The following is a 26,913-nucleotide window of genomic DNA, read 5'->3' on the forward strand; positions in this document are numbered from 1 at the left end:
CACGAAATTGATATTGAGATAAAAAAAAACACAAACGAAATAACAACAAACAAACAAACAACAACAATAAAGCAACTTTCAAGTATTGAAATTTAATGATTTCTACCAAGATCAAAACAAAAAAAGGTTCTGTAATGCCTTATTGTTACTCCATATACAGAGCATCAAAGGGTTCTTTTAATCTTAGAGCATCCCAGGGTTCTCTCAGAGACCCAGGATGTTCTCTTACATCATCCCAGTGGGTTCTCTTAGAGCAACCCAGGGGGTTCTCTAACACAGGGGGTTCTCTTGGAGCATTCCAGGGGTTCTCTTAGAGCATCCCAGGGACGGTTCTTTTAGAACATCCGGTGGCACTCTTACTGGAGCATGCCATTAAGGGGGCACTTTTAGAGCATCCCAGGGGGTTCTCGTAGAGCTCTCTTAGAGCCTGCATCCCAGGAGGTTCTCTTATAAAGCATCCCAGGGGCTCTCTTAGAGCATCCCAGGGGATTCTCTTGGAGCATCCCAGGGGGCTCTCCTAGAGCATCCCAAGACGTTCTCTTAGAACATCCCATGGGGGTTCTCTTTGAGCATCCTAGGAGGCTCGATCTCTTACAGCATCTCAAGAGGTTCTCTTAGAACATCCTTAGAGGTTCTCTTAGAGCATCCCGGGGGCTCTCTTAGAGCATCCCAGGGGGTACCCTTAGAGCATCCCAGGGGTTCTCTTACAGCATCCCAAGAGGTTCTCTTAGAGCATCCCAGGGGGCTCTTTTATACTAATGGAGTATAGATTTAATGAATGTGGCGAATAAAGAGCCCGGGCAGGGGAGGGGTGGCAGGGACAACTCACACCCCTCCCTGGTTACCAATGCATTTTGGCCTTTCGTTGAAAGCGGCACTTCACAGCCGCCGTTATTACCTCATTGTAATACAGTAGCGTATATCCAGCGGGGGTAATGGGGGTATTCCCCCCCCCCCCTTCCCCACCCTGAATATTTTGTAACGAGTGCCCTTTTTTCCTGAAGTGCCCGGCTTTTTTTCACGAGCGCCCTTTTTGTTTTTAACGAGTGCCCTTTTTGGAAAGTCGCCCCAACGTCTTCAATAAAATTTGTGCCGCAATGGCATTGTCTGGCAGCTATAATAATTCGAAATTTGTGAAGAAATAATGCAATGACGAAACGTCGGAGGATTTTTTTGTTCAACGTCTCATTCAAAAGTGAATAACTGTTACATTTAGGAAAGAGCAATTTAATTACTTATCTTTATTTTTCGAGGTGAAACTCGAAACAAAAAGGGGAATACATCTTTAATACGCTTCTCCTGTGCGTTCAACTTTTGACGCCAACTTTTTTACTTTACCTATGCCATCCTCCCGTGTAAAAAAAGTTCGTCAATGCACGCTCTTCCGACTTAGTCATCTAATGATACCTTCGCTTCCTGCCGTGATGAACTCCCAAACCGGCGAGTCGACTCAATTTACATGACGTAGTTCACATTTCCTCACCACTTTCAGTTTGAAATGGGAAACCTGCCTGGATTCCCAAAATCTCACAAAAGCTGAAAGTGAAAAAGTGTTTTGTGTTGTTGTTCTTGTATGAAGCACTTATTAAGATTTGTTACTTCCTCGAACATGTCAAAAATGGAACCGAAACATGTGCACAACGAATGCTACTATAAGGTATTGGATGGAAGACGGACCGACTGTTATCAATAGCACGATGGAGGTTGACATGAATGCAACGATCCAAACGACTACGGTTGATACTCCGGCCGATATTTTAAACTCATCGGCTGATAAACCAACGGCGCTTCTCGTGACCAAAAACTCCTCAAACTCGTCTCTCCTTTTATCAGATGAGACGTTGTACACCTTCCCTGAGCTGGTCTTCTGTGCCGTCGGGTTCTCCATCCTGATTGTCGTGTCACTCGTCGGTAACATCCTGGTGCTGGTCGCAGTGGCCCGGACCAAGAAACTCCAGAACGTCACTAATGTGTTTGTTGTCAACCTGAGTGTCTCTGATTGCTTGTCCGGAGTGGCTTTCCTGTGGAGCATACCGGGCATGGTGAGCGCGACATCGGGCTACCCGTTAGCGACAGACGTTCCCTGTATCGCCTCGGCTGCTCTCGTGTTCATCGCGGTGTCCTGCAGCCTGAACAGCCTCGCCTACATCGCCCTGAATCGTTGCATCCTGATCACCAGGCCAAAGGAGACTTACCAGTGGCTGTACACACCCAAGAAGACTGCCTTGATGGTCTTGGTTGCATGGCTTGTACCCTTTTGCGCCATTGTGGTGCCCCCGCTGGTCGGAGTCGGCGATCTCGGTTTCGATCCTCAGAGCCGAACCTGTACCGACATCGACACCCACCCGAGAGCTGCTACTTACGATAAGGTTCAGTTTGGAGTCTTCTACCCGCTCCCGTTGATCGCGATCGTTGTGTCATACATCCTGATCTGGCGATACATCAAGAAGCACTTCAAGAAGCGCCGGCAGAAGTTGAGCCGGTCTGCGCAGACGTCCACGGTCATGCCTTCAGGACCACTTTCGTCCGTGTCCATGTTGGACCTAGATGACACCATCCGAAGAGGCACTCACCGGTGTCAGCTTGGATCGCTTCGACGCAACAAGACCGACCAGCTGGCGATCACCAAGAACCTCTTCGTCGTAGTGTTCGCTTTCATAGTGTGCTTCACTCCCCTCGCCGTCATGGTGGTTAGTAAGAGCAACCGTTTCCAGCTGTATGGAGGATTGATGCTTTTCCTGAGCGGCTGCATTAACCCTCTCATATATGCCGCCAAGCATCCACATTTCGGCCCAGTGTTAAGAGCCTTGGTGCGCTGTCGATGTTCGTCAGATGAGGTATAGGTCTCGTTCAAATGACGTCATGAGCGTCAACTTGCATAACGCGCATCGGCTGCGTCGTATTTCGAACATATTTCGTGCAACAAGCGAGCGTGTTTGGAACATTTTCAACACTGCGCAATGCGTGCTGGATTGCGTAAAATACGCAGTTGCAGTTCTCCTACAGGGATGTCCGTCATTGAACGAGCCCTATTTCTCAAGTGGTTTCGTAGACCCCCCCCCCCCCCCCCCCACTAACGTAACTATAATGTGATGGCTGTTATATTCTGTCCCTCTCTTCGTCTTATCCAAAGTTGCATTAAATTTAATTTGTTCCAGGGATAAAGCAAGTATTTCCAATGCGGAGTATCCCACTTGATCGTTAATATGTGATTTTAGACTGACATTTTTAAATTGTGCCCGTGAAGATTTTACCTCGCACATCACATTATTAAAATTAAGTAAACCAAAACAGTACGCAAATAGAGTTGAGGTATAACTTTGGCTGCCTTAAATACATTTATAATAAAACACCCAACCGCATGTACATGTGCAGTACAATTATCATTAAACCTGACTTAAGATTTCAGCAGTTTTGTAGTTGCTGAGTTTGTTTAACGCACTTTATCTTTAAAATCGTTCAAATTTTCTCTTCACAGCCCCCCCCCCCCCGAAAGGCTGAGCTAAAAAATGCCTTTAAAACACTCTTAAAAGTGAAAGGATTTTAAAAGCACAACCACCCCACCGCATTACTTTTGGATTAATTGGCCGGCCTAAAAACCGAAGCTGCCATACCATTTTCTAGTCAATAGTCCTCGTGTTTATTAGCTGCTCATATAAATTTATTTGCACTTCGCTTTGTTGCAAAACCGAAAGTCCCAAGCGTTGATTTAGCTGGTGTGATTCCATAATATTATGACAAGCTTTTGCAAATCAACCCCCGAAAGGTTTAAAAAAAAAAAAAACCCAAAAATATCACTTCTAATTTTGACTGACACCTAAAAAAACAAAAACAAAATCGGGAAGTTGTTTTAACCCAGAAATTGTCATCTCCTGACCTTGTTTTCTTTGTCAACAATTTTTTTCCAGATGGTTGTGTTTAATTAAAGTATACAAACGCGTAATGTATACCCATTGAAAAGTTAAGATGTTTGATTTAAGGGATACTTGTAGTTAAGGTTTGGCTTCCAAACTTCTGTTAATGTTTTGACAGTGTACTGGAAGGAGAATCAACGAAGATGATGGAAATCATGCAAGAGCAAAATGATAAGGCGTTCTGGCAAAAGACAGAACTTGGACAGAGGTCGCAATGAGGGTTTGCGGGTATAGGAAAGAGAATAGAAATTACAATACCGTTTTTTTGCACTTCAGTCAGACATCCGTTGACTTGGCTGTTTAAATTTCGCATTTATAGACACGTCCAAAAGTTGACTACCGAGAAAAAGGCCTTTAGAGTCTTGAATTTCGTATTTGTGAAACTGAAACTTGCAATTTTTTTCTAGGAACCTGTGCCCACTTCCATCTCATGTTGCTAGAACGACTCACAATATTATTATGGCCAACAAAAGGAAACGCAATCAACAGCTATTGTTCCCCTTTTGGGTTATACACTCAACCAAAAAAGAAAGTCCCCCTTAATACTTTTTTGTCTATCTCAAAAACTACTGGGCACATCTTGCTCAAATTACGACTGATCAGTAGAGAAATTCCTTAGCAATCCAGCCCTACTCTTTGTGTGGCCCAAAACAGTGATAATGTGTACAAAATTATGCAATTTATGACAGACGGTACCGAAAAAAAAAGTTGCACTTTTGTATACGTGCAAGGTGAGTGTGAACCACAACTTGCACGTATACAATTACTGTTTCCGGTGTCATTTATAATAAATTGCATTAATTCGAACACATTATCACTGTTTTGGGCCAGTTAAAGAGTATGGCTGGATTGCTAAGGTATTTATGTTCTGATTAGTCGTTATTTTAGCGAGAGGTGCTCAGTAGTTTTTGAGTTAGACAAAAAAGTATTGGAAGGGGGACTTTCTTTTTTGGTTGAGTGTACATGTATGTAACTGTATATAGACTTTGTACTGCATTTATCTGTTTTGAATCTTTATGTGTACACTTCTCTTCTTTGTTTTAGTGAACTAAATTGCTTATGTAATATACATTGGTATTTTTAATGTACAAATTCATGAGTGTCCAAAAGGAATTCTCCATATTAATGGATAATCATTATAAACTGTACTGAATTGAACTGGATCTTTTAATTCTCGCGCATGTGAATAAAATGTCATATCCTTTATATTAAAAATTGTTTGTTTTTTAAAATGAAAGCAGGATAAACATTGCGTGTGGAGTCTGCATAATCTCGGTTTCGTTGTGTTTCTCAAATAACATGCAGTTAGGTACTAGACTTCTAAGCTAATGAACTCATTGATATTTTGTGAAATTAACTTCTGTTTAGATAAATTGTGTTTTTATCGCCACTTTGGTGAAAAGTAACCACATGGATACATTTTTAACTTGGATAATTTTTCCAGCTGTTATTCTTATGCATCTCGTTCCGGTTTAAAATAATGTCCCTGATTATACTTTAATATTACGTGTTAATGTTATAAATATATACAGATTTTCATTCATTGTAATTTTACTGCAGATATTAGCCCGCAGCGGATCGACTATACGGTCTAGAAAATTAATAGTCACAGTGTGTGCACAAAAGAGGAAGCTAGCTACGCAACTAGGAGTGGACACATAATGTTGATGGTTCACACACATCCCTATGTGATTTGTTTTCGTTTCGCTGAAAGAACACTTACCTTTGTGTGATTCGTGGACAGAACTTTAAAGCGGTAGTTGCGGTTAAAATTCCGGAACTTGAAAAGTACATGAGTGATTTGAATGATTCTTGTACTAAAAGAAAACTTATGAATTGGGCTTTACATCACAGATTTTGAAAGTGCTACATGCAGAACTTCACTGAAACAATGGTCCCGACATTTCGTTTTTTTTTTTTTACTCACCCTTTATAGGCCTGGGCAAGTTCCATGCGAACGGCAGATTGTGATTTTTTTTTTATTTCAATCATAATACAAATTCTGAATCATTCTAGGCTTGGTGGGTTAATTGTTTGTTTCTTTTGTTTGTTTTCTTGCTATTTTCACAAACGATACTCGTGTAGGCAAGTGGTATTTTACAGTTTTCGCGCGTTACCATGGAGCATCTGTAGCGTTATCGCAGTACTCTTCAAAAGAGCGTAAAATAAACCGATAACCTGGGGCCAAAATTTGTCACGAGGTAAAGTTCTATTTGCAGCGATAACCGCATTGAAATGATATGACAAAGATGACACGGAAAAGTCATTGGAATGCAACGTTTGCATCCCCTCCGGACATACATTATTCATACCAGTAGTTCAGGGCCATTAAAAAAACCAATAGGATATAAAAAAGCTTAAACCTCTTTTTACATCTGTAAAACAAAATGGTAATTCAAAGTGCGCGGAACAAGCTATGTACTTACAAAGGTCAACCAGAAGTGTGAATGAAACAAAATCCAGACGCCTTGATGAAGTAGTTGATTGTGTGTCATCACCGGATGATATGACTTGTTATGACACGTGCAGCAATGGACCGATCCAGTAAGCACCACCCCATGGTGTTCTGACCAATCACAACCGTGATTTATGTCCGACGTGCGTGCACTAAAGTCCGACATGCGTGCACGCGCGTATAATGCGCGCGGAAGGAAAATGCAGCGCCTGGTCCATCCGGTTCGTTAGTGTGACGTCACCTCCAGCACTTTCTGCACGATTTGAACCGGAAGTTAACGCAGTTAGAGCGTTTGCAGCCAATGGGCGCTAGTAATCAGTGGTGTGCGCGCGTGTATGACGTTTTTACTAACGAACCGGATTGGCTGAGTGGCGTAATGTCGTTTGATAAATACATTATGTAAATCAACCTTCAAATATAACGTGCGCCAATAATAACAACATGCACTCTTAAAGAGTTGACATTTGATCCATGATTGTCTAGTGCGATTGTTCTAGGTTGAAGCCAGCGAAACAGAGTTTGTAAGAAGTCAAACGTTGCTGTATAAAGCATCGATACTTAATTATCATCTTCACTAGCTGCTATACTCGCCGCATCAAACACAGTTGAACAATCTCTATATGTTTTAGTAGGCTTTCCTGATTATTCAAGGTACCGTTTATTCTTACCATCGATCAAAATGCTCGGAAATCATAACTTGATAGAGAGTGCAACTGTCTGGTTTTCTTCTGATGTTTTGATTACTGGCAGATTTAATGAGAACATCCTGATGTCCTGGCTATCGGCCAATGCAACTGTTGGCTTGGTATTCGGTCATTCTCATTTCCCCGTACAGAATTTACAACCAAAATCTTCATGACGGAAGGTTACAAAAAGGACGTACAAAGATTGACACTGTATGGTTTTACAATTTTATGGCATCCATATTACAATTTCGGAAAACACAATCTCAGAATACATCACTGTCGACCGTGGGATGCCGTGAACCCCTCTTTTAAGACATAACCCGAGCATAGAGCTTAGGTTTGTTGCCGTACCAAGATTTAAACTCTCTCATCTCTATTGCGTGCGGCGTGTGTATGTCATAAAACCTTTCAGGCAGGAAATTATAAAATCCTGGTATGAACTTATGAAGAGGACCTGGCATTTATAATGTAAGTAGCCTCATGTCTTTTGGCTAACAGTGAAAGTTTAGGTTCAGATATCTTCAGCTGTTTGATACTGCGAGTTTACTCATATCGACAGCAATAAAATTACTATACGCAACAACAGATGCAGCTCGAGACGATTTTAGTATAAACTAGGCCTAATTGGAAGAGACAGGTTGTGGGCATGATTTGTGCACAAACTGACCAGGGTAAATAAAACGTTTGCACGCATGTTGCATTCCGACTAATGGGCAGCTTCCGTGGGGCAGCCGCCTGTGGGATCTTTCAAATATTTTAGAACTCCGGCTGTTTGGAGTTCAAAGTTGGCAGACTGGATCGATCGGCTTGACTGCGTGGATGCTTGCTATGCTGAGGTCCAGCTATCTAGTAAGATGCTGTTTATCAGTTTGTTCGTGATCTTTGCCGTGATTTTTCTTATCGCTTTCCAGCACATATTCTCGGTAAGTGACTGATGATTCTATTCAATAATAAAATACATCTCGATATTTTGAAATAATGAATTGTTTTTCATGTCCATGAGCTTTTAAAACCGATGATCATGATGACACGAACCCTTATAAGAGTGTGTAATCGCACCAGTGAACGTGGGAGCATACCCAGGCTAGTACTTACGTTACGTCGGACCGATCCTGGATCAAATTTCGTTTGGATATTAGTTTTTGATGGAAGTAAACAGAAATACACTTTGGTCCTAAGTCCAAGTAAAAAAAAACCACCAGTTGATTGTCCGATTTTTTATTGAAAAAATAGTCGAAAATAGCCATATTTAGCTTACACGATATGTGCCTTATAAAAAGGAGGAGGCCCTATTTATTTGATAGTTCTGGGTAGTTGTCTACTAGTTGATGACCTCAAAGTGCTTATTGAACATTAGTAAAGCTATAAGAAGCATATCTGAGCTTCTGAAACATCTTTTTTTAAAAATGTTATGCTTGAAATAAAAAAAATGATGCAGCCTAAAAAAAAAGGAATAAGCGTACGGAGACAATCAACTGGTATTTCTTTTACTTGGCCTAATACGCGCAGTGGACGGAAACCTCACCCCCAAAAGATCTTACTCTTATTGTCTGTTTGTTGTTTGTTGGGGTGTTGGGGGGGTGTTTGTGTGTTTGTTTGTTTGTTTTTTAAAGATGTGGGACATACGAGGGACGCACTTGAGCTAAATGGGTCCGAAGAAAGCTACGATGCCTCAAATGTGTGATTCGACATTCTCTACCTCCATGGTTTGACCTTCACCATCGTGATGATCTTCTGGAGTTTATATATACGGGTTTTGTTTGGTGCAAAATCATCCATATCAAAGCTTGCGTTGTTTCCAGTTATGTTGTGTTGGTATACTGACCCTTCAATCAAATCACATTTTGTTTTCATTATTCCAGGTTTCCAAGTCTCCTGGAAAAGAAAAGATTCCTGGAGCTAGACCCTCAAACTCGAGGTACCGATAAAAATTACTTATACCTCAGGCAGAAAGGGATGCAGTCGAATAACACTTTTAGAGCGAATCGAATCCTCACCTTGTATATATATATATATATATATGTCTAATTATAATGAAGAATAAAAACATAGTTTTTCTATTTTGCGCTTCTTCTTTATTTTAAATTACTTTTTCGCACGAACAGATCCGCCCTGCGAGTAGAATGGCTACTGGCTACCACATTATCGATTTTTATAGGTGGCGCCACCAATGTTCCTCCGAGAAAACTTACTTATTGTCGGGCCGCAAAAAGTTCGACATCTTATAAAGTAATTATTTCGTAACTCTACGTGAGCCGACGTTTATTTCCATTCATTGTCTCATTCAAAGTGACATTTGTATTGCTAGAAAAAAAACACAGTTTTTTTTTTCGGGGTGAAGTTCGAAAAGCACCCACTGTCAGAACATCATTTAAGTATTTTAGAAACTGTTGGTACTTATATATGCGGTACTCTTGCAGGGATGGAAACAAGCCTGACATTGCAGCCGCTGGTAACATTCATAATTACCTTCTTGATCTGCATGGGAAATATGGACCTCTAGCCTCGTTTTGGTACGGCCCCAAGTACGTTGTCAGCATTGCCTCTCCAGAGCTATTCATGGAACATCACGTGCGCATGACATCGAACCGGCCCCGTAAGTCATGGATATATAGCCACGATAAAGATTGTGATGTGAAATTCCCTCATTCCAAAAATCCAACGACTTGAGTCCAGCCTATATTCTGATGCAATGACTCGAGTTTAGTCGAATCATCTTATGGGCAATGACTCGAGTCAAATTGAATCATTCTGAGACAGTGACTCGAATCAAATCGAGTCATCTGAAGGTAGTACTCAGTCGAATTATCCAAACAGAGCCTTTTGCTCGAGTCGAGTCTTTTACTAGCATAAATCGAATCGTGTCTATCATTTTCGCAGAGTGGGTCGAATCCAGTAATGACTCGATTCGGGTCACCGAAAATTGCGACTCAAGTCGGACTCGAGCCTCTCGGGTCATTTCAACTCTTGAAAGCTCCGTTGTCGGATTTTGTGAAAACTTTTTTGTGTGGTTGCTTTATGGGCAAAAAAGTTTCGTGTGATCGTTCCTGTCATGAATAGATAATGACATAAAAGTTTGAGTTATGGTGGTTTGTTGTAATTTTTCAGCTGACATGATGGAGATGTTAGGAATTCTCTTTGGGAGTAATGCCATCCAGTTTGCAAAGACCGATGATGCAATCAGAAGACGAGAACTCTACGATCACACCCTGAGACATGAGACGCTGACCCATTTTTACCCAACCTTCAATAAGGTAAGATGAACCTTAAACTAACGTTAAATTGAACTAACCAAAATATTATAACCAACAATGAACAAATTGTACTACCATCCCTTTCCAGAGTCGCGAACGTAGGTACCAAAGTTAGGGGGACGAATGATTTGTTTTGGACAATCAGAAGTATCCTCACAAACTTTCCATCCGCACAAGTTTATTGTTCGCACTTGGTAATTTTAGTTATTTTGTAAATATTTGGGTTTGAGTTCCGTAAGCCAATAGGCATCCCCATCCTAGATACTCAAACGGAGAAATGTTGCACCTGTACATAAACGGGTTTTCTATTCACCTTGAATAGGTGGCTCGTGAAACTGTGCAGGCGTTGTCCGGCATCCCCGAGGGTACCCGCATCCCGCTAGTCCATCATTGCATTGACATGAGTATCAAGGGGATTGTTCGCACCTGCTTCGGGGACTATTTTAAAACCGAAGAAGCCGTAGACCACCTCCGTGAAGTCTGGACCGCGGTGAGTGTATCAGTGTACTCTTAAATAGTCACGGGTCCGATTCGATCCGGAATCCGGAACAGATTTTTGGACTGACACTCTTTTGGGTCAAAATGAGAGTTTTTCCGTTACAAATTTGGATGGCAACTGTTGAGTTATAACAATTGTGGTGCTTCACAAGAGACTTTTGGTTTTTTTCTTTAATCACATTATAAAACGTTTTTCTTTGTCAGTGCTGGAACGAACTGGAGTTACTCCAGATCAAAGGTCCACCGAAACCAGGCAGCAAACGGGACAAAACTTTCAAGAAAGGTATGTGGCAGGATTGGTATATATCATGACAAAATGGATTTTGTAGAGAACACGACGTGATGAAGGGAGTTCAAATGGGCACTCTGAATGACAAGTGCGAGCTTCATTATGTCGAGGTTTAACAGTTACTTTACCAGCCAGGCAATAAGGCGAGGTAGTATTTAATTGTGGTGAGTAAAATAACTCGAATATTGTCATAAGTGGACAACAAACGAAACCACTGACAACATAGGAATTTGTCTGAAAAAAACTTACTTAAAGATATTACTATACCTTAGTAAGTTCATTTTGGCAGTTCCTCAAAATAACGTTGCTTCCAAAACGCCGGCAAAATCCAGGCTGTTTTTTTTCTCAATATATCATTTCCTTCAACAGACCTGGCATCTATTAAAACACTGGGTCCGAAAATGATTCAGCATCGTCGAGACAACCCCTGCTTTCTTGAGTACCAAACTTTCATTGATGCTCTCCTTGAGGACGAACTGCCTGAGGAGCAGATGCATGATGACTGCGTGGGCTTTCTGATCGGTGGACTACAAACTGTAGGGATCTGTAAGTCCAATCAAATGTAGAATTTAGTCCCGAGGTGTTTGATTCATTAAATATGTTTCAGGTGTTCAAGTTCAAAGAATTTAAAGGAAACATGCAATAGGATAAGGAATATGATTTTATGACTTAAATACATTTAAAACAGCTTTCTTGCCATGTAACTATGACTTTTCACCACCTTTGAAGTAGTAAAAGGGAGAAATTCTAACAGTTTTGTTTTTATGCTAATGACAATTTCCATATTCAAGAGCAAATGCGTGATGTCACTCAAGGCAGAACAGTAGTGTCTCCATAGCATTGTGAACAAATAATATTAAACTGTTCTTCATTTTCTTGGAGTAAGTTCCACCTTTTACTTGCTTATCATGTTAAACAGCTTGTTTGGACAGTAGTAGTGGCCACTATTTCTTCAAAACTACGTTACAAATTATTAAATAATGACATTATTAAATAATAACAAATTATTAAATAATGTTAAGTAAAGTTAAACTCATAAGGAAAGGTACATTGGTGAAACATACGACGAACATTAATTTTTACAAATACGAGTATCTCAGAAATATTAAAGACATTAAAGCTATTATACGCATTTTAAACATTCAGATATAAAGCATGAAATACTGATCACGGGATGGGTGAAAGCCCCACAAAAACCTTTTGGGAGGAAAAAACACGGGGAAATTCCCGATCCGGCTCCAAATAATTCCAACTTAAGTTAAATGATGCAATCCTAAATATTAATCGTTTAACTTGTTGATTGTTATGTTAACATTACCACACAGGGACGTTTTGGGCACTGTACTTCTTGGCTTCTTCCCCTGACTGTCAGGAGAAACTGTACCTGAATGTGATCGAGGCAGTTGGGCAAGGCGACGTTGAGGATATGAATCATGAAGATCTTCGGTAGAATAAACTTTTCAAGCTCGATGACAAATTGAGGGACTGTTTTTTTTTTTTTTTTTTTTTTTTACTTCCCAAGACTTTAAACACAGGTAGGCCGAACATGCATATATAAACTGGATGTACCAAATCGTGAATTAATGAGGATTCAGATGAATCGTTTGATGACAATTATTTTTCATACCTTAGAATATACCAAATTACCGGAAACCAACAAGTGACACTATATAGAAGTGTAGGGATATATTTCCAACATTTGGTAATTTGCAGCGATTAATCAGAAGCGAAATCAAGGAATCATCATCCATCTTTAGTTCAATTTGCAGTGGAATCACTGTTTGTGACGAATTTTTCGTTTTGGTCGAAGGGGGATTTCTCTTCCGGCTTTAAAGTACAACCCTCTTTTTTGAAGAGCAACAGCGTTGGCTGCTTCTTGTAATTAATTAGACGTCTACAAAAAAATGAAAGACAGAACTACCGTCCTCAGTTTTTAAAAGAATTATGAACATTTCCTTCTTTATTCGACCGAGCAAGGTAATGAAATTACCGTGGAATTTGATGGCTTTCTTTGCTCTGTATTAGATACGTAGGCCAAGTGATTAAGGAGACTCTTCGTCTATCTGTGCTTTCTACGTACACCTGCCGCTACCACGACGACGATTTTGAGCTTGCAGGCCACGTCCTAAAGGCTGGGGTAAATAATACGTCTTTAAAATTAATCTACAAAAGACATGCAAAGAAATATATTTTTTTTCACCCTTAGTCACTATGCCTGAAAGCGCCCGAGCACTATAAAGTTAACTCTCGGTATTACGAGCTCGGCTAGGACGAGATCCGGTTAAGACGAGTATATTTTGTCAGTCCCGACCAACGAAGTGTGCACATTCCTACGAGGAAAAAAATGCTCAGTGCAAGCTTTGGTTATACGAGATTTCTGTTAAGACGAGCGCTTTGTATTGTCCGTTTGAATGCAACTGTAGCGTTTTACCGATTCTTCAGTGGGTAAACACAATGAAATACAATGTATTAAAGGTGCTTATGGGTTAAATGGCTGCCTAGAAATGTCTATTGCTTGCCTTTAATGTAATAGACTAATGCGGCGAACACAAATTATTAGCCTTTTTGAGGTGGCGCCATGCACGCACATGCATGCATGCATGCCGCACATGAGTACAGGTTCTTAAACACAAAGTGCGCGCGCATTTTGGTAACCCTATTGGCCGAAGGAGCCTGGAGTGCATGCGTGCTACCTGAGTGCGAACCTGGTGTCACCTCATAAAATGGCTGTCTCCGAATTAGTCTATACACGACTCATCCTCTTACTAGCTTTGTTTAAATTCTTAAGTGATGTTTTCTTTCGTTGTTAATATCATGTCCTGCCCTACAGACGACGACTGTTCATGCCATTGGAGTGGTCATGGAGGATCCAGTGCTTTGGCCAGACCCGAGCAAGTAAGCAAGTATACATGAATGTAATTTGTAGACCTCTCTGTCCAACATTGTACTGATTCGTATGAATGTTGGGTGATGCTGCCTTCTGGCCAATAACTCGGGAAGAAAACATCAAATACAACATTTTTTACTAAAAATGATGCGTAATTTGTGCGAGCATGCACTCTTGGATCTACAATCCCGGCCAAAATGGTTGGGACACATTACTCAGCCCCAATCCGGTTCGTTAGTGTGACGTCACCTCCAGCACTTTCTGCATGATTGGAACCGGAAGTTAACGCAGCTCGAGCGTTTGTAGCCAATGGGCGCCAGTAATCAGTACTGCGCGCGTGTGTATGACGTTTTCACTAACGAACCGGATAGCAACCCACACACGCGCGCGCGCGTATTATATACATTGTGTATAAATGCGCGTGCCTATTGTGTAACGTGTGTTCTGTAGTGTGTGTATGCAGTGCCCCGCGTATTTGAGCTTATGTCCGTTTGCCTATATCAACTTATCATCATTATAGCCTTGAACCACCGTACGGTCACCCACTTCCCTGCTCCGCCGGTCAATGTTGTTTTCTCCAGCTGACGGTGCACACACCGCGCAATGAGAGACAACATTGACAGGGTATCGGGGGGGTTAGGGGCCCAGCGAGATTTGGCCTGGATTGTAGGTACATTTTACAAAACGGATCTAGATCCTCTGTGAGTTCTTCTTTAACTGAAATACCGTATCGTCTTTTTCATAAATTCACTTGAGAAGTTGATTTGCTTGCGACTTCAATGCAAAGTTTTGCAAGTAGAAGTTATCGTGTTTCGCATGGAATTGGCATAACTGTTATGCATTCATTCAACTTGATTTGATGAGCATCCTCCTCGTCTACAGATTTGACCCCGAGCGATTCGACATTCACCGCATGACAGCCCGCCAGAAACGCGCCTTCAAACCCTTTGGTTTCGCCGGGCAACGAACCTGTCCCGGCCAGCATTTCGCCAAGCTGGAGGCCGCGGTGTTTATTGCCGTCCTGTGCCGCGCGTTCAAGTTTCGCCTGGTGAAGGGACAGAGCGTGAAGAAAAACTACGGTCTGATTACACGACCTGACTGCGAAGTCTGGGTCACTCTGGAAAAGAGAAAGTAGTCGGCACGAGGGAGAGTTAATTAGCTGCTGGAAAACGAAAAGCCACTGCGTTTTGCATGATCAGGATTCACTATTCAAACAACCATTGTTTTGAAGATTGTGCAAAAATAGGTCTAAGGCATCTTCCCAGCTTGTTTCTAGAAATATCATTTTTTTCAGCGAAATACGAAAAAAAATGCAAGGGGTTAACCTTACATTTTCATTAAATTTGGCCAAAAATTGACTTGTCTCCAAACAACTCAAAAATGCCTTTCGATACAAGATGATCATGATTTAGTATTTTTTTGACACGTAGTGCCAACTTTAAAATACTTTTGTTGAGATAAAAATTGGAGATCAATGAGCACGAGTCTGGACATCATCTGACACGTGGTGGCGCTGTTTGATGGGGGATAAGGCACCGATGTTGTCTATTATACATATTTCTAAAACAATATTTGAAATGCTAAAATGCAAAATATTCAGAAAGCATGTTCTCTACAGGGCAAGTTTGATTGTTTGTGAAGAAGCAATACATACTAATACGTCTTGTTTATATACACAAGAAGTTAACAAGCTAAGAGTTTATGATGTATGAGTCTTGTTTACATTAGCCAAACTCCAGAAATAACTTATCACTTGTTTGAGTTGTTACAGTATAATAAATTTAATAATTTGACAGGTTTTAACAGTTGTGTACAAACATCAAATCCAACAGGTAGAACCTACGTGGTTACATATATGTAGACAGTTGTCAGTCTGAATGTTACAATAAGTTTAATAATTAAAGCTATACGTTTGATTGAACATGGTTCTAGCAAGTCAGCAAGAATGTTTACCTCCCCCCCCCCCTCCCCTCCCTTGCACACATATATTTTTATGGGAATGGAAAAAAAGAAAGATTTACGATGGAAACCCAACCAGCCAACCCATCAAACTCAATGGTTAAGACGTCTGCACGCTTCTCTACGCTCCTAAGGGTAGGAAGAACTACTTCTTTGGTTGCCTGGAATCTGTCTCCATCCTTGTACACCATCGATGCTGACGCGGGTGGTTTTAGACTCCAGCATCTGGAGGGCATACTGGTCCTGCTTAGAACGGGTGACTTCCTTGTCGTGGGTGTAAGGGAAAACATCTGCCTGCCATAACATCTGCACATGGCATTTGTAATGAATTTATATGAAAACAATTGACAGAGCTGGTGTTTTTTTTTTACCCCCCAACCCCTACCCCCCTCCCCTGGATATTTCATGGCATTGTTGCCTGTAACGCCGACTAATCAGGCAATTCTTTGTGTATAATCTATGGGTGTTTTTTAACTGCGAAAAGTGAAGGAATTGTGGACTGTGAAGTTTTCTAATAAGGTCTGAATATTTCGCTTTGACGGGGACGGTCCAGAGCTCAAGACCTCAACGCATGTTTATGGTTTGCTGGTGATGACCAGCGACCACTGCGTATATGCCGTCCTTGTCCAGACAAAAACACTTTATGCACAAGGGATCTGGTTTCTTTATGTTGACCTCTTCATCATGGACTCTTTTATGTCGTGTCTTCAACAAAAGTTAGGAAGCAGCGAATCAGCTGAACTAAGCATCACCGTCATCAGGGACAGCTAGTGTATAAGCACGTCCTTGTTGTGTGCAAGGAGAAAATCCTCTTTATACACGTGTTAACAATGGAACAAAGAAGGCCAGATAGTGTCGTTTTTTGGGTCCAAAATAAAGGAGCGAGTAGACCGTTGATAACTACATGCAGCTCCGGGAATGCAGTGGGGAAGCGCTTGGATGACATACTTTAGTGCGTAAACAGCAATAGGAGAGATGGAGGATTTGTGGTCGGTGCGGTGTTTGATAACGGCTGTTCTTGTCGTCTTTGCAGTTGTCAACTGCTCATCGGGATCATTGGCTGTTGAAGGTAACTGATATGAGATCGATCAATACATGAAAAGATGTTTCAAGTCTGTTGCGTTGATGAGATTTTTGCCGAGTATCAATGGGAAAATGTGTGTATTTTACATCGTACAGGGTACAATATGAAGGCTGGTCCTCAACTCTGTAGCGTAGGCCTAGTCAGTGGCGGGCCCCGGGGGGGGGGGGGGGGGGCTTGGAGGGCTTGAGTCCGTCCCCCCTATAATAGAGGTTTAAGTGGCGCCACCAACGTCAAATAGTCCTCCCCCCCCAAAAAAAAAAAAACATTTTTGGGCAAACTTTTTGAAAATATTTTAACTTCTAAACAATTTAAAAAAAAACAGTTGTGAGTACCCCCCCCCCCCCCCAAAAAAACAACCCGCCACTGGGCCTAGTACGTTTATTGTGTGCATCGCCATAGCAGTACCAACTGTAAAAGATATATTTTGGTTGTTTGTGCTCAACTTCACTGCACGGGCTCAAACTTTCGAACGCAATTATAAGAATAGAATGTAGCAACTTGAAACGTATGGACATCGGTCCTTCACACACTAATCCGCTTCTCTCTGGAACTCTCTCCCACAACACATCAAGACTGCGAGAACTGAAAAAGAGTTTAAAACTGTACTTAAGACTTACCTACATGTCATTATTTTGTATTGTAAAGCGCATTGAGACATTGTGTGATGCGCTGTATAAGACCCGTTTATTATTATTGTTTATTATTATTATTAATGCTCCTCTATACAGATACCACCAGACCAGTATCACCCACTAATGTGCCGATACCTAGGCAGTATTATGGTCTGCAGAGAGTTGGTATCGTGGTAGCTATGATTCTTGGATGCATCATCGTACCACTCGGACTACTCGGGTTTCTGGTGCTTCTGATCAATTATTGGTGAGCTTCCCATTGACATTTCCTACCAATAGAGGGCGATACCTATATTGATTTTACCCCCGAAATTATTTTATTATGTTCACAGTCAATGATGCGATCAAGCTACATGAGTCGTTTGTCGACCCTGGTAAAAAAATGTATTACAGATTTTAAAAGAGCACATTCTCAGCATTACTGATGTGAAAACCGCATGCTGATACCATCTTTATAGTTCAAAAATTACGGAAGTGGGAACACCAAGAGATGTGATGAAGTGGCCCTTTTTTGGCCTGTATCTCCACATAAAAATTCCCGATAAACGACTCATTTAGCTTGATTGCACTACGCGTCCAATGCAAATGAATTAATAATACATAAAGGTTTGAATTTCGCTTTCCAATCTCTAAAATCCCTTAAATCGAGTAAAGACAAATTGCACACTGCAGCTCCAAGCCCGTACTAGAACCTTGTACTCAATAGAAACAAACTCTTTTCTCCGCTAGGGACTTCTCGACAACTTTAATACAAGAGTACCCCTTGCAACCATTTTTAAAGGAGAAACATGAAGGTCGGTGTGGCAATTTTGTTCTGTAAACTTCGCCATATCAAACTTTAATAGGAGAATTAGTCCAAAAACAAATCTGGTTTGGTCAAATTATAAGGACATCGAAGATCATCATTGCGTATGGCAGGTCATCGTTACAGGACAGATGGCAAAAAAAGGATGATACAGAAAAAACACGAATGTGGACAGTTAAAAAGAAGGAAATAAGTTTTGAATGAAAAGGAATGAGTGAAGAACTTGAAGGTCGTGCCCAGGTATATGTGTGGGAAAGGTTGAGTTTAAGAGTGGATGCTTTATACTGGGTATGAAGAGGGCCAGGGTAGGTACGGTTGTGAAGGGGTACAGTCGCATTAACCATACGTGATCAGCTACAGAATCCGCAAAGGGGTCCCTAATACATGTACATGTACTGGGTATTTATTCTTTCCCGGACACACCCCTGAATGAACTTTTCAGTTCGTAATCGATGCCGATATAGCACAGGAAAAGTCGGCCAGAATCCCATCTATATCACCTGATACAATGGGCATATTGCGGATAAACTTAATTGTCCGCAATTTTTCCCCGTATTTAATGAGATGACTGTCTTAATTATTTTTGCCCGCATAGCAACCTGTCTGTGTCTATTTTGTTTATGCAGCTACACGTCCTGGAAGAAATCCCGTGCTGCCACTGAGAGCAGCAAAGCGCCCCCTAGAGAGCCCAGCGACCATTCGAGCACCGCGCCTAAGCTAAGCCAGCAGACGTCTACCTTCTTCATGTACGTCGAGCCCACTGAAGCACCTCCGAAGCAGCTAAAAGGATCGAACGGGCTACATTAAAACAGCGGCGGATCCAGGATTTTGTGCAGGGGGGGGGGGGGGGGGGTCATCACCAAGTCATTGCTGAAATGTAGACACTCAGGTTTGTTTTGGTCCGGACACTTGGCCTCCGTTAAATCAATATAGGTGGGGGGAGGCTTGTCCATACTTTCAATGGTGGCGCTGTTCACAGGCGGACATTATTACCGGTACATGTATATTATTTTGGGTGTCAGAGCGGAAGGGGGGGGGGGGAGGGCGCATTTTTGAATTTATGAATAATGAATTTATTTGAAAAATTACCCCCAACCAACCCACCTCCCAGGATCAGCGCCTGAAATGCATACAATTACAGTCGAACCCTGATAAGAAGAGCACTGTTAATACAACATCCTGCTTATTACAAGCACAATTTTCGGTCACAAGTCTTTGTTTTTCTTTGTTTCCCATTACTGTTAATACAAGGTACCTGTTATAACAAGGTAATTTGTAAAGTCCCCAGAACCTTGTTATAAAGGTGTTCGACAGTCGAACACCTTTATAACAGTCACTGTATTCATATCAATCTGTAAAATGTATTGAATAGGGCTACCGGATGGATTAGGATTAAATACATAGATTTTGTATTTGAACATGGTTATGATCAGTAGTTATGCTTTAGCTTTTTAAACATAGGCCTATGATATGCCTTCTTTCTCTGTTGAACATAATTATAAGTATTCCAAAATGGTATACAATTTAGTCTGCTTTTTAAACTGTACAGTGGAGCTAGCTGTGTAAAAATAAACACCTTCATCATCATAACGCTGCACGAGCCTCGTTGATTATATTAACTATATTACGACAGAGAAGAGGATAACGGTAACATCCTTCTGGACGTTTGAAATTCATACATTCTGCATTTTTTTTAGGGGGGGGGGAGCTGACACCCCCTCTATCGACGTATGTGCATATGGGCCTTTTTCATTATTATCGTCTTCGTTCCGAAGATAACGCCGTTTCTTATGCATGTGTAAAAATCCATGTTCTTAACTCGTTGTAGAATACTAAATATGGCCGGTTAGGATGCCAATATTGCTATAACATCATTATTGTGATAGGCTTGCAACTGAGCATTCTGTCTTGTGCACTTATTGTCAAAGACATTGGTGGACAACAGGAAACTAGATTCCCAACATTAAGAACAAGTAATTTTGCATTGTGAAGGCAATAGTGAATGAAATTCACTAATGTAATACACTATAATCATCGCGGAGGACGTATGCCTTTAACTTATCTCTGTTTTCATTTCCGACGGAAACTGTCGGATCCTGTGGTGATTCTATGTGGTGATTTTACATTTTCTGTTATAGTTATGAACATCTAATTACCGTCTTGCATATTCCTTTTCCACAATTTGCATGATAATACGCAGGATGATCATTGAAAGCTAATTGACTGGGTTTACTTATAATACCTAAAAGCCCCATCGATCTTAATACAGTGGAGAGCTCCAATAAGCGATGCGCCGGGCCGCGGGCAAATGAAGCGTGTGATCGCTCCTGCGTGTATGTAACGCATTACCGACAAGCAGCAAGTGAAAAGTGACATCGAACGCGCGCTATTGGATTTTGATGCAATTTTTGTACACGAGCGAACACGGTAGGCGAGGCAACAGCTCGATTTCCCGTCAGAGGGTCAGAATACGGAAAAAGGGAATGCGCTCACGACGTGCAACTTATTAGTAAGGTGAGACATAACATTCTACTCATTTTTATTATTCTCTCGGTGTGTTTTGTCACCTCGTTTGATATAATGTTATTATATGTATGTCATTCCCAATTTCTGCTCTTGTAATTCCTTCCTTCCCGGTTGGCCAAGTGTCTTATTGCCTCCGCCTGTTAGTAGCTTTGTCGACTGCTGTCTAATCCTATTCTACCTCCGTATTCGCTCATTGTCAGCCCCCACACACTGCTATATTATCCGCTGTCCGCACCTGCCCTCCGTATTCCTGCCCCATATACCTACCAAAAATGTAGGCTACACCTCCTCATACCAGGATTTACCATTATCCTTTACCCTACCAAGAAGAGGCCTCGCAGCCGAACGCAGCGTGGGGCTAAAACTGGAAAACTCTCTCTGACGATCCAATTGTGAAAAAGAAACGGGTACCTGATTAGTCCAGGGAAGGTAAGACGGCGAGAGGAGAGGAGATGGGCACCGCGCGCCACTCATTTGCTGCGCCATTTGAAACAGTGGACCTCTAACATCCCACTGCTCTACGGCCAGTAATGGCTATGGGATACCTTTACCTATATACCCGACCAGGCCTTATACTCAGTCCTTTAACCAATCTGCCGTACACCCATGCCCTAGGGCCCCTTGCCACGCCTTGGGATTATCCTGCGCTATATCACGTCCTGCCCCACACCATATACATACATTATACACAGGCCATATGCCCTACGGCCTGCCTTTATACACTGCCTTCTAACCAGCCATATACACGGGCTGTACCCTAATTTTCCCAATACCTATGTTCCACCAAATCCTTAGGGTTAGGGTTAGGGTTAGGTGGAGGAACATAGGTATTGGGGAACATAGGTATTGGGGAACATATATAGGTATGCACTCCCATATACCACAGCCTATACTGTTTTATTGTACACCATGCGTGCCCTCATGCCCAGTGGCGTCGCCAAGGGGGGGGGGGGGGGGGGGGGGGGGGGCAAGGGGGGGGGGCACGTGCCCCCCCCGGAAAACCTAGTGCCCCCCCAAGTGCCCCCCCCATCAAATGTTGGTGCCCCCCTATCCTCTGCAAAATTCTGCGCGTTGTTAAAATCATTACCTCAAAAATAGCAATTTCTTGAGATATCTTCAGATCGAATTTAGCATCAAATGTGGCACCATTTTGCATCTAGCCCATCCTCCGTATGCGAAAATTTTTTCAAAGGGGAGGGGGGCACCCCCTCCCCTTAGACCCCTCCCCCAGGACGGCGATCCGTATCCACCTAAGTGCCCCCCCATCAAATGCTGGTGCCCCCCCCCTGTGCCCCCCCCCCCCAGACTGAAAAGTCTGGTGACGCCACTGCTCATGCCGTACAGCCTGCATTTGTATACTCTGTCCTAACCTGCCTTATACCTCGCCCAATACCACACCCTTGCCCTGAACCTCACACTGTCTTGTACCCTGCCCTAAATCCTGCCCTGCGTTATAGCTGCCCTAGACCCTGCAGGCCATGCCCAGTTCCACTCTAGATGGCCATTCCCCAGCGACCTATCCCCGCTCCTACACGCAAACCCTGTGTGCTCTTCACGTTGATAATTTATTTTCCCCAATTCGTCTTGTTTCAGGTAAAACCACATAAGACAAAATGCACCTGAAACCGCTCGCAGCCGACCATTCGGATGCCTACGGAGAAAACTACAAGCCCACGGACCCTCAAAAGAAAAGTGGAAAAACACTCTGTTCAACGGTCAAGACATTTGCTCTGGACGAGACGACAGCACATGGCTTCCCCAACATTTTTCGCGCCAAGACCTCCCTCGGGCGCCTGTTGTGGACGTTCCTCTTCCTGATCGGGGTCGCTGTGACGTTTTACCAAGGCACCCTCCTTGTCTTTAAGTTTCTAAGTTACCCAGTCAACGTGGAGGTAAGCATAATTCTAGCACAAAATGGTAATAAAACCAGTGAAATGCTTAGTATGGCCATGGATGCAGACCGGATGTATAGAAGCCATTAAACGTATAGGATTAAATGTGAGTTTGGGAGGTGTTAGAATCACATAGGGATCGATGTGTGTGAATTGTTTTCGTTTTGCTAAAAGAGCGCGCACCTGTTTTTGTGATGCGCGGACAGAACTTTTAAACGGTGGTTGTGTTTAAAATTCCGTAACTTGAAAAGTACACAAGTGATTTGAATGATTCTTGTACTAAAAGATTGCTTAGGAAGTGGACTTTCATATCCTAGATTTTGAAAGTACTGGATGTAGAACTGCACTAAAACAATAGTCCCGACTTTTGGGTTTCGCTTTTTTTTGACTCACCCTGTTTACATAAGATTATTGGCATGTAAAGTGGCAATAGAAATCTGCAATTTACTTTGGATAACACAGAGTAACGGTATTTATTCAGCAATTACAAACCACGACAAAGCTCGTATTTTGTGGTGAATCGACAGGTAAAAATCGTCACGCAACCTCATCTCGAGTTCCCGTCGGTCACAGTGTGCAACACCAACAAGCTCCGCCATTCCGCCATCGAGCAGTCCAAACACAGACAGATGCTGGTGGTGGATCAAGCTACCTCTTTGCCGTATTATGGTAAGCTGAAACAATCGATACGTTTACCTATATTTTTCATTTTCCATTATATAGGTTGTCAATCATGTTTCGGTTTTTGGCTGCGAGCAGCAGCTCAACAATGTCTCTCTGTTAGTCCGTACGTCAGTTAGTTCGTTCGTTAGTTAGTTAGTTCGTTAGTTAGTTAGTTAGTTAGTTAGTTAGTTAGTAAGACATGCTGACATTGTCGGTGACTGCTCTATGTTCCGACACCCCTATGTTCCGACAACCCGCACATAAGATTGTGTTATTCCCGGTTAGGGTTAGGGTTGGGTTAGGAATTTGTGCAGTCGGAACATAGTGTTGTTGGAACATAGGGGGGGGGGGGGTGTCGGAATATAGAGGTGTAACCGACATTGTCTGTTGCTCCTACATTATTCTGGCCGATTTCAACCAACCAAACTGTGTCAAAAGTATCAGTAGCCCAGCACAAACATGGGGTCAAAGGTCAAAATAAGGTGAACACGAATTCGTTGGCCCGCAGCTTCCGAGATCCGATCGAGATTTTTTTTCATTGAAATGAAATCATGCATTATAGGCATTCGAACCATCGATCACAATTATTGTTTTACCATCACCCATCACTATATACGCTCAACCTCATTCATCACCGAGAAAGCACATTAAGTGCAATCACTCATTTTATATGATAATACCTAATACAGTTGATGGATAAAAGATGTCCATAATTTCTACTGACATCCCGCGCCTATAGACTCACACTCAACGCTCTTGAGTTTTTATTCCCGGTGGACTGTCTAAACTTGCCAAGCGATCCAGAAGCGACAGCAGGCGCCTCCTTCACTTTTCAAGGCTGTGTACACTTTCAACCGATTACTGCCTAAGTCAATATACAGTTTCATTTATTAGCCTGGATTCATAAACACGCAATATCTCATCACTTTTTCCCCTTCTGAGCATTTAGGGTTTATTCAGAGGGCATGTCATGTCCTGCATGACTTACTGCGACTTTTGTGAAATCGAGTAATAAGGGAACAATCTATCTTCACTGGATTTTTAATGAAAATGAACACAGCTGCTGCAAACTGCTTTCTGACTGCATCGACATTGGAACAGAAGTAGGGCACATGTTAATAAAAGGGAGATATCTTCTGTTAAGGTTGAATCTCCTCTTTAAATGACACCCTGGTCATGTCCTTACATTCACGGTTGACTGAGCAGCGATCAATTTTATGAAAGGGTCTATTTAGAGAATTGCGCCACTTTTCGTAATGAAATTTTTTCCCCACCTGCCTTGATTGGCAACCATAGCCTTTCACTCTGTGACAAATGACACCACAAAACCACAATTTAATAGTGTTGGCGCAATTCTCTAAATATCTTCATAAAATTGGTCACTACTCAGTCAACCGTGAATGTAAGGACATGATCAGGGTGTCATTTTGAAGAGGAGATTCAACCTTAACAGAAGATATCTCCTTTTGATTCACATGTGCCCTACTTCTGTTCCAATCAGCAATAATATCTCGGTTTCGTTTTTTTTTTATCCAGCATCGGTATCATGCTCTCACTGTCAAGTCGACCGTTGCCTATAATACCTGGCCATTATCGAACCTTAATTAAAATGGCTTTGCTGCCTACGGCAAAGATATACATGTACACTCCGTTTTGTCAATCTTCCGCTTATTTCCTTTGACTAAGCTGATGGATGGATTGCGTGCAATTATCTGCGGTATTTCATCACTATACCGTGTGAAGATGTGAGACGCGGCTCCGCGACCCAACCCATGACACATAGGCGACAGACCCACGTAGCTTCTTGATTAATTGTTCTACAGCCGTGAAATTACACACTCTGGCATCATTCATTTCGAAATTAACTTTACACGTCTGCCACATTTTTAAGGAATCATTTACTCATTAACCACAATTCATAAATACCTAAGCCAGTTTACGCATTCCTATTGGTCGAGAGCCCGTCACGTGGCCGGTCTTAAACGGATGATAAAAACATGGCTAGCTGGTCTTAAACACTTTTCCAGTGTCACAATAAAATGTGGACTCCTAAAAATCCAGTGCCTCTTATCGTTTCATTGGTTGAACGTTCACAATCCTCACGTAGGCATGCGCAACACTACCAGGGAGTCAGAATTTTATATTTCTATTCCCTTATTAACAGGAATAACTTAAATGAGGCTTTTGCATTGTGCTGAAATCAATGAGGCTCGAGAAGTATCTTTCTGAAGAAATATTGTTTATTATCAAATCATGCCAGTACAGATTTGACCTTACTTCTCGAGATCCGATTGAGGCTAAATTCACTCAACCAAATTAATACTTTTTGTCTCACTCAAAATCTACTGGGCACATCTTGCTCAAATTACACCTGATCAGCAATCCAGCTCTACTCTTCGTTTGGCCTGAAACAGTGATAATTGTGTAAACAATTATTAAATTTATGACAAATGGTACCGGAAAAAGTTGCACTTTTGTATACGTGTAAGGTGAGTGTGAAATACAATAAAGAGTATGGCTGGATTGCTAAGGAATTTCTGTACTGATTAGTCGTTATTTGGGCGAGAGGTGCTCAGTAGTTGTTGAGTTAGACAAAAAAATATTGTAAGGGGGGGGGGCTAAAACCACAAAAATTACGATTCTACCCATTTTGGAAAGCAGGAGTTGATGGCTTGCGTGTTGTTTTTCTTATTCGAGAAACGTCTGCAATGCATTGTCAGGCTTTTCCGCACTGTGGCACAGTCACAGCTCATTAGACAATACCGGATGGATGGGAATACAAATACATTTTATACTGGCCTTCCCTATATACACGGAATGGTTGTGTGTCTAGGCTCATGAAACTCCATGTAAGCGCCATACAGGAACTCGATTTTCGGGAAATGTTAATGTATGGCTGAATAATAATAAATTGGTGTCGTAAGATGCTCCCCCCCCCCCCCCCCCCCCCCCCGCTTTTCGAATTCCACGGCCGGGCATGTTTGGCATATCCTATCACCACACTCGCTGACACGGATTTACGTTATTAGTCGCAATCGAAAACTTTTGAGTGGCCAAGCCTAGTTTGCTAAATCCATTTGCTTCTGTACGATCACCACATACCTACCATTTATGCACTTCGTCTCTGTTAGCACATTTTCAAATGGCTTTTATATCGCCGAAAGGAATTTCGAGTCTTTACAATATTGAGTTGAATCGTTCAAGCTCCTAAAAGATCATATGCTCCCTTCAATCAGCACATACCGAACATAATATGCACTTCATCTCTATTAGCACAAATTAAAATGGCTTTTATATCTCCAAATGGATTTTAAAGTCTTTTCAATATCTAGCTGAATCATTCAGGCTCCCGAAGACACGCTCTTGTCA

The 26,913-nt window shown here is 42.0% G+C and overlaps 2 protein-coding genes across 2 annotated transcripts; both read left to right on the plus strand.

Annotated features, from left to right (window-relative positions):
* Positions 1 to 1,645: 1,645 nt before the first annotated feature.
* On the plus strand, positions 1,646 to 2,843 carry LOC119745221 (G-protein coupled receptor moody-like). The gene has a single exon (XM_038221445.1). The coding sequence runs from the start codon at positions 1,665 to 1,667 to the stop codon at positions 2,841 to 2,843; it is 1,179 nt and encodes a 392-aa protein (XP_038077373.1). The 5' UTR covers positions 1,646 to 1,664.
* Positions 2,844 to 6,743: 3,900 nt separating this feature from the next.
* On the plus strand, positions 6,744 to 20,053 carry LOC119746141 (cytochrome P450 20A1-like). Its single transcript, XM_038222945.1, has 13 exons — positions 6,744 to 7,978; positions 8,918 to 8,973; positions 9,476 to 9,651; positions 10,164 to 10,309; positions 10,632 to 10,799; positions 11,012 to 11,090; positions 11,466 to 11,642; positions 12,422 to 12,542; positions 13,122 to 13,233; positions 13,927 to 13,991; positions 14,866 to 17,011; positions 17,755 to 17,905; positions 19,090 to 20,053. The coding sequence occupies exons 1-11, from the start codon at positions 7,910 to 7,912 to the stop codon at positions 15,116 to 15,118; spliced, it is 1,422 nt and encodes a 473-aa protein (XP_038078873.1). The 5' UTR covers positions 6,744 to 7,909; the 3' UTR covers positions 15,119 to 17,011; positions 17,755 to 17,905; positions 19,090 to 20,053.
* The last annotated feature ends 6,860 nt before the right edge of the window (positions 20,054 to 26,913 follow it).

Source organism: Patiria miniata, unplaced genomic scaffold, assembly GCF_015706575.1.
Source record: "Patiria miniata isolate m_02_andy unplaced genomic scaffold, ASM1570657v1 HiC_scaffold_7, whole genome shotgun sequence".
NCBI lineage: Eukaryota > Metazoa > Echinodermata > Asteroidea > Valvatida > Asterinidae > Patiria > Patiria miniata.

What these genes read in the sequence shown, in the direction of transcription:
- LOC119745221 (XM_038221445.1), top strand. Translation starts at nt 1,665, where the DNA reads ATGGAAGACGGACCGACTGTTATCAATAGCACGATGGAGGTTGACATG.
- LOC119746141 (XM_038222945.1), top strand. Translation starts at nt 7,910, where the DNA reads ATGCTGTTTATCAGTTTGTTCGTGATCTTTGCCGTGATTTTTCTTATC. An exon ending in TTTACCCAACCTTCAATAAG is followed by an intron (nt 10,310 to 10,631) that starts GTAAGATGAACC and finishes CACCTTGAATAG; the next exon opens with GTGGCTCGTGAAACTGTGCA. An exon ending in TCCGTGAAGTCTGGACCGCG is followed by an intron (nt 10,800 to 11,011) that starts GTGAGTGTATCA and finishes TTTCTTTGTCAG; the next exon opens with TGCTGGAACGAACTGGAGTT.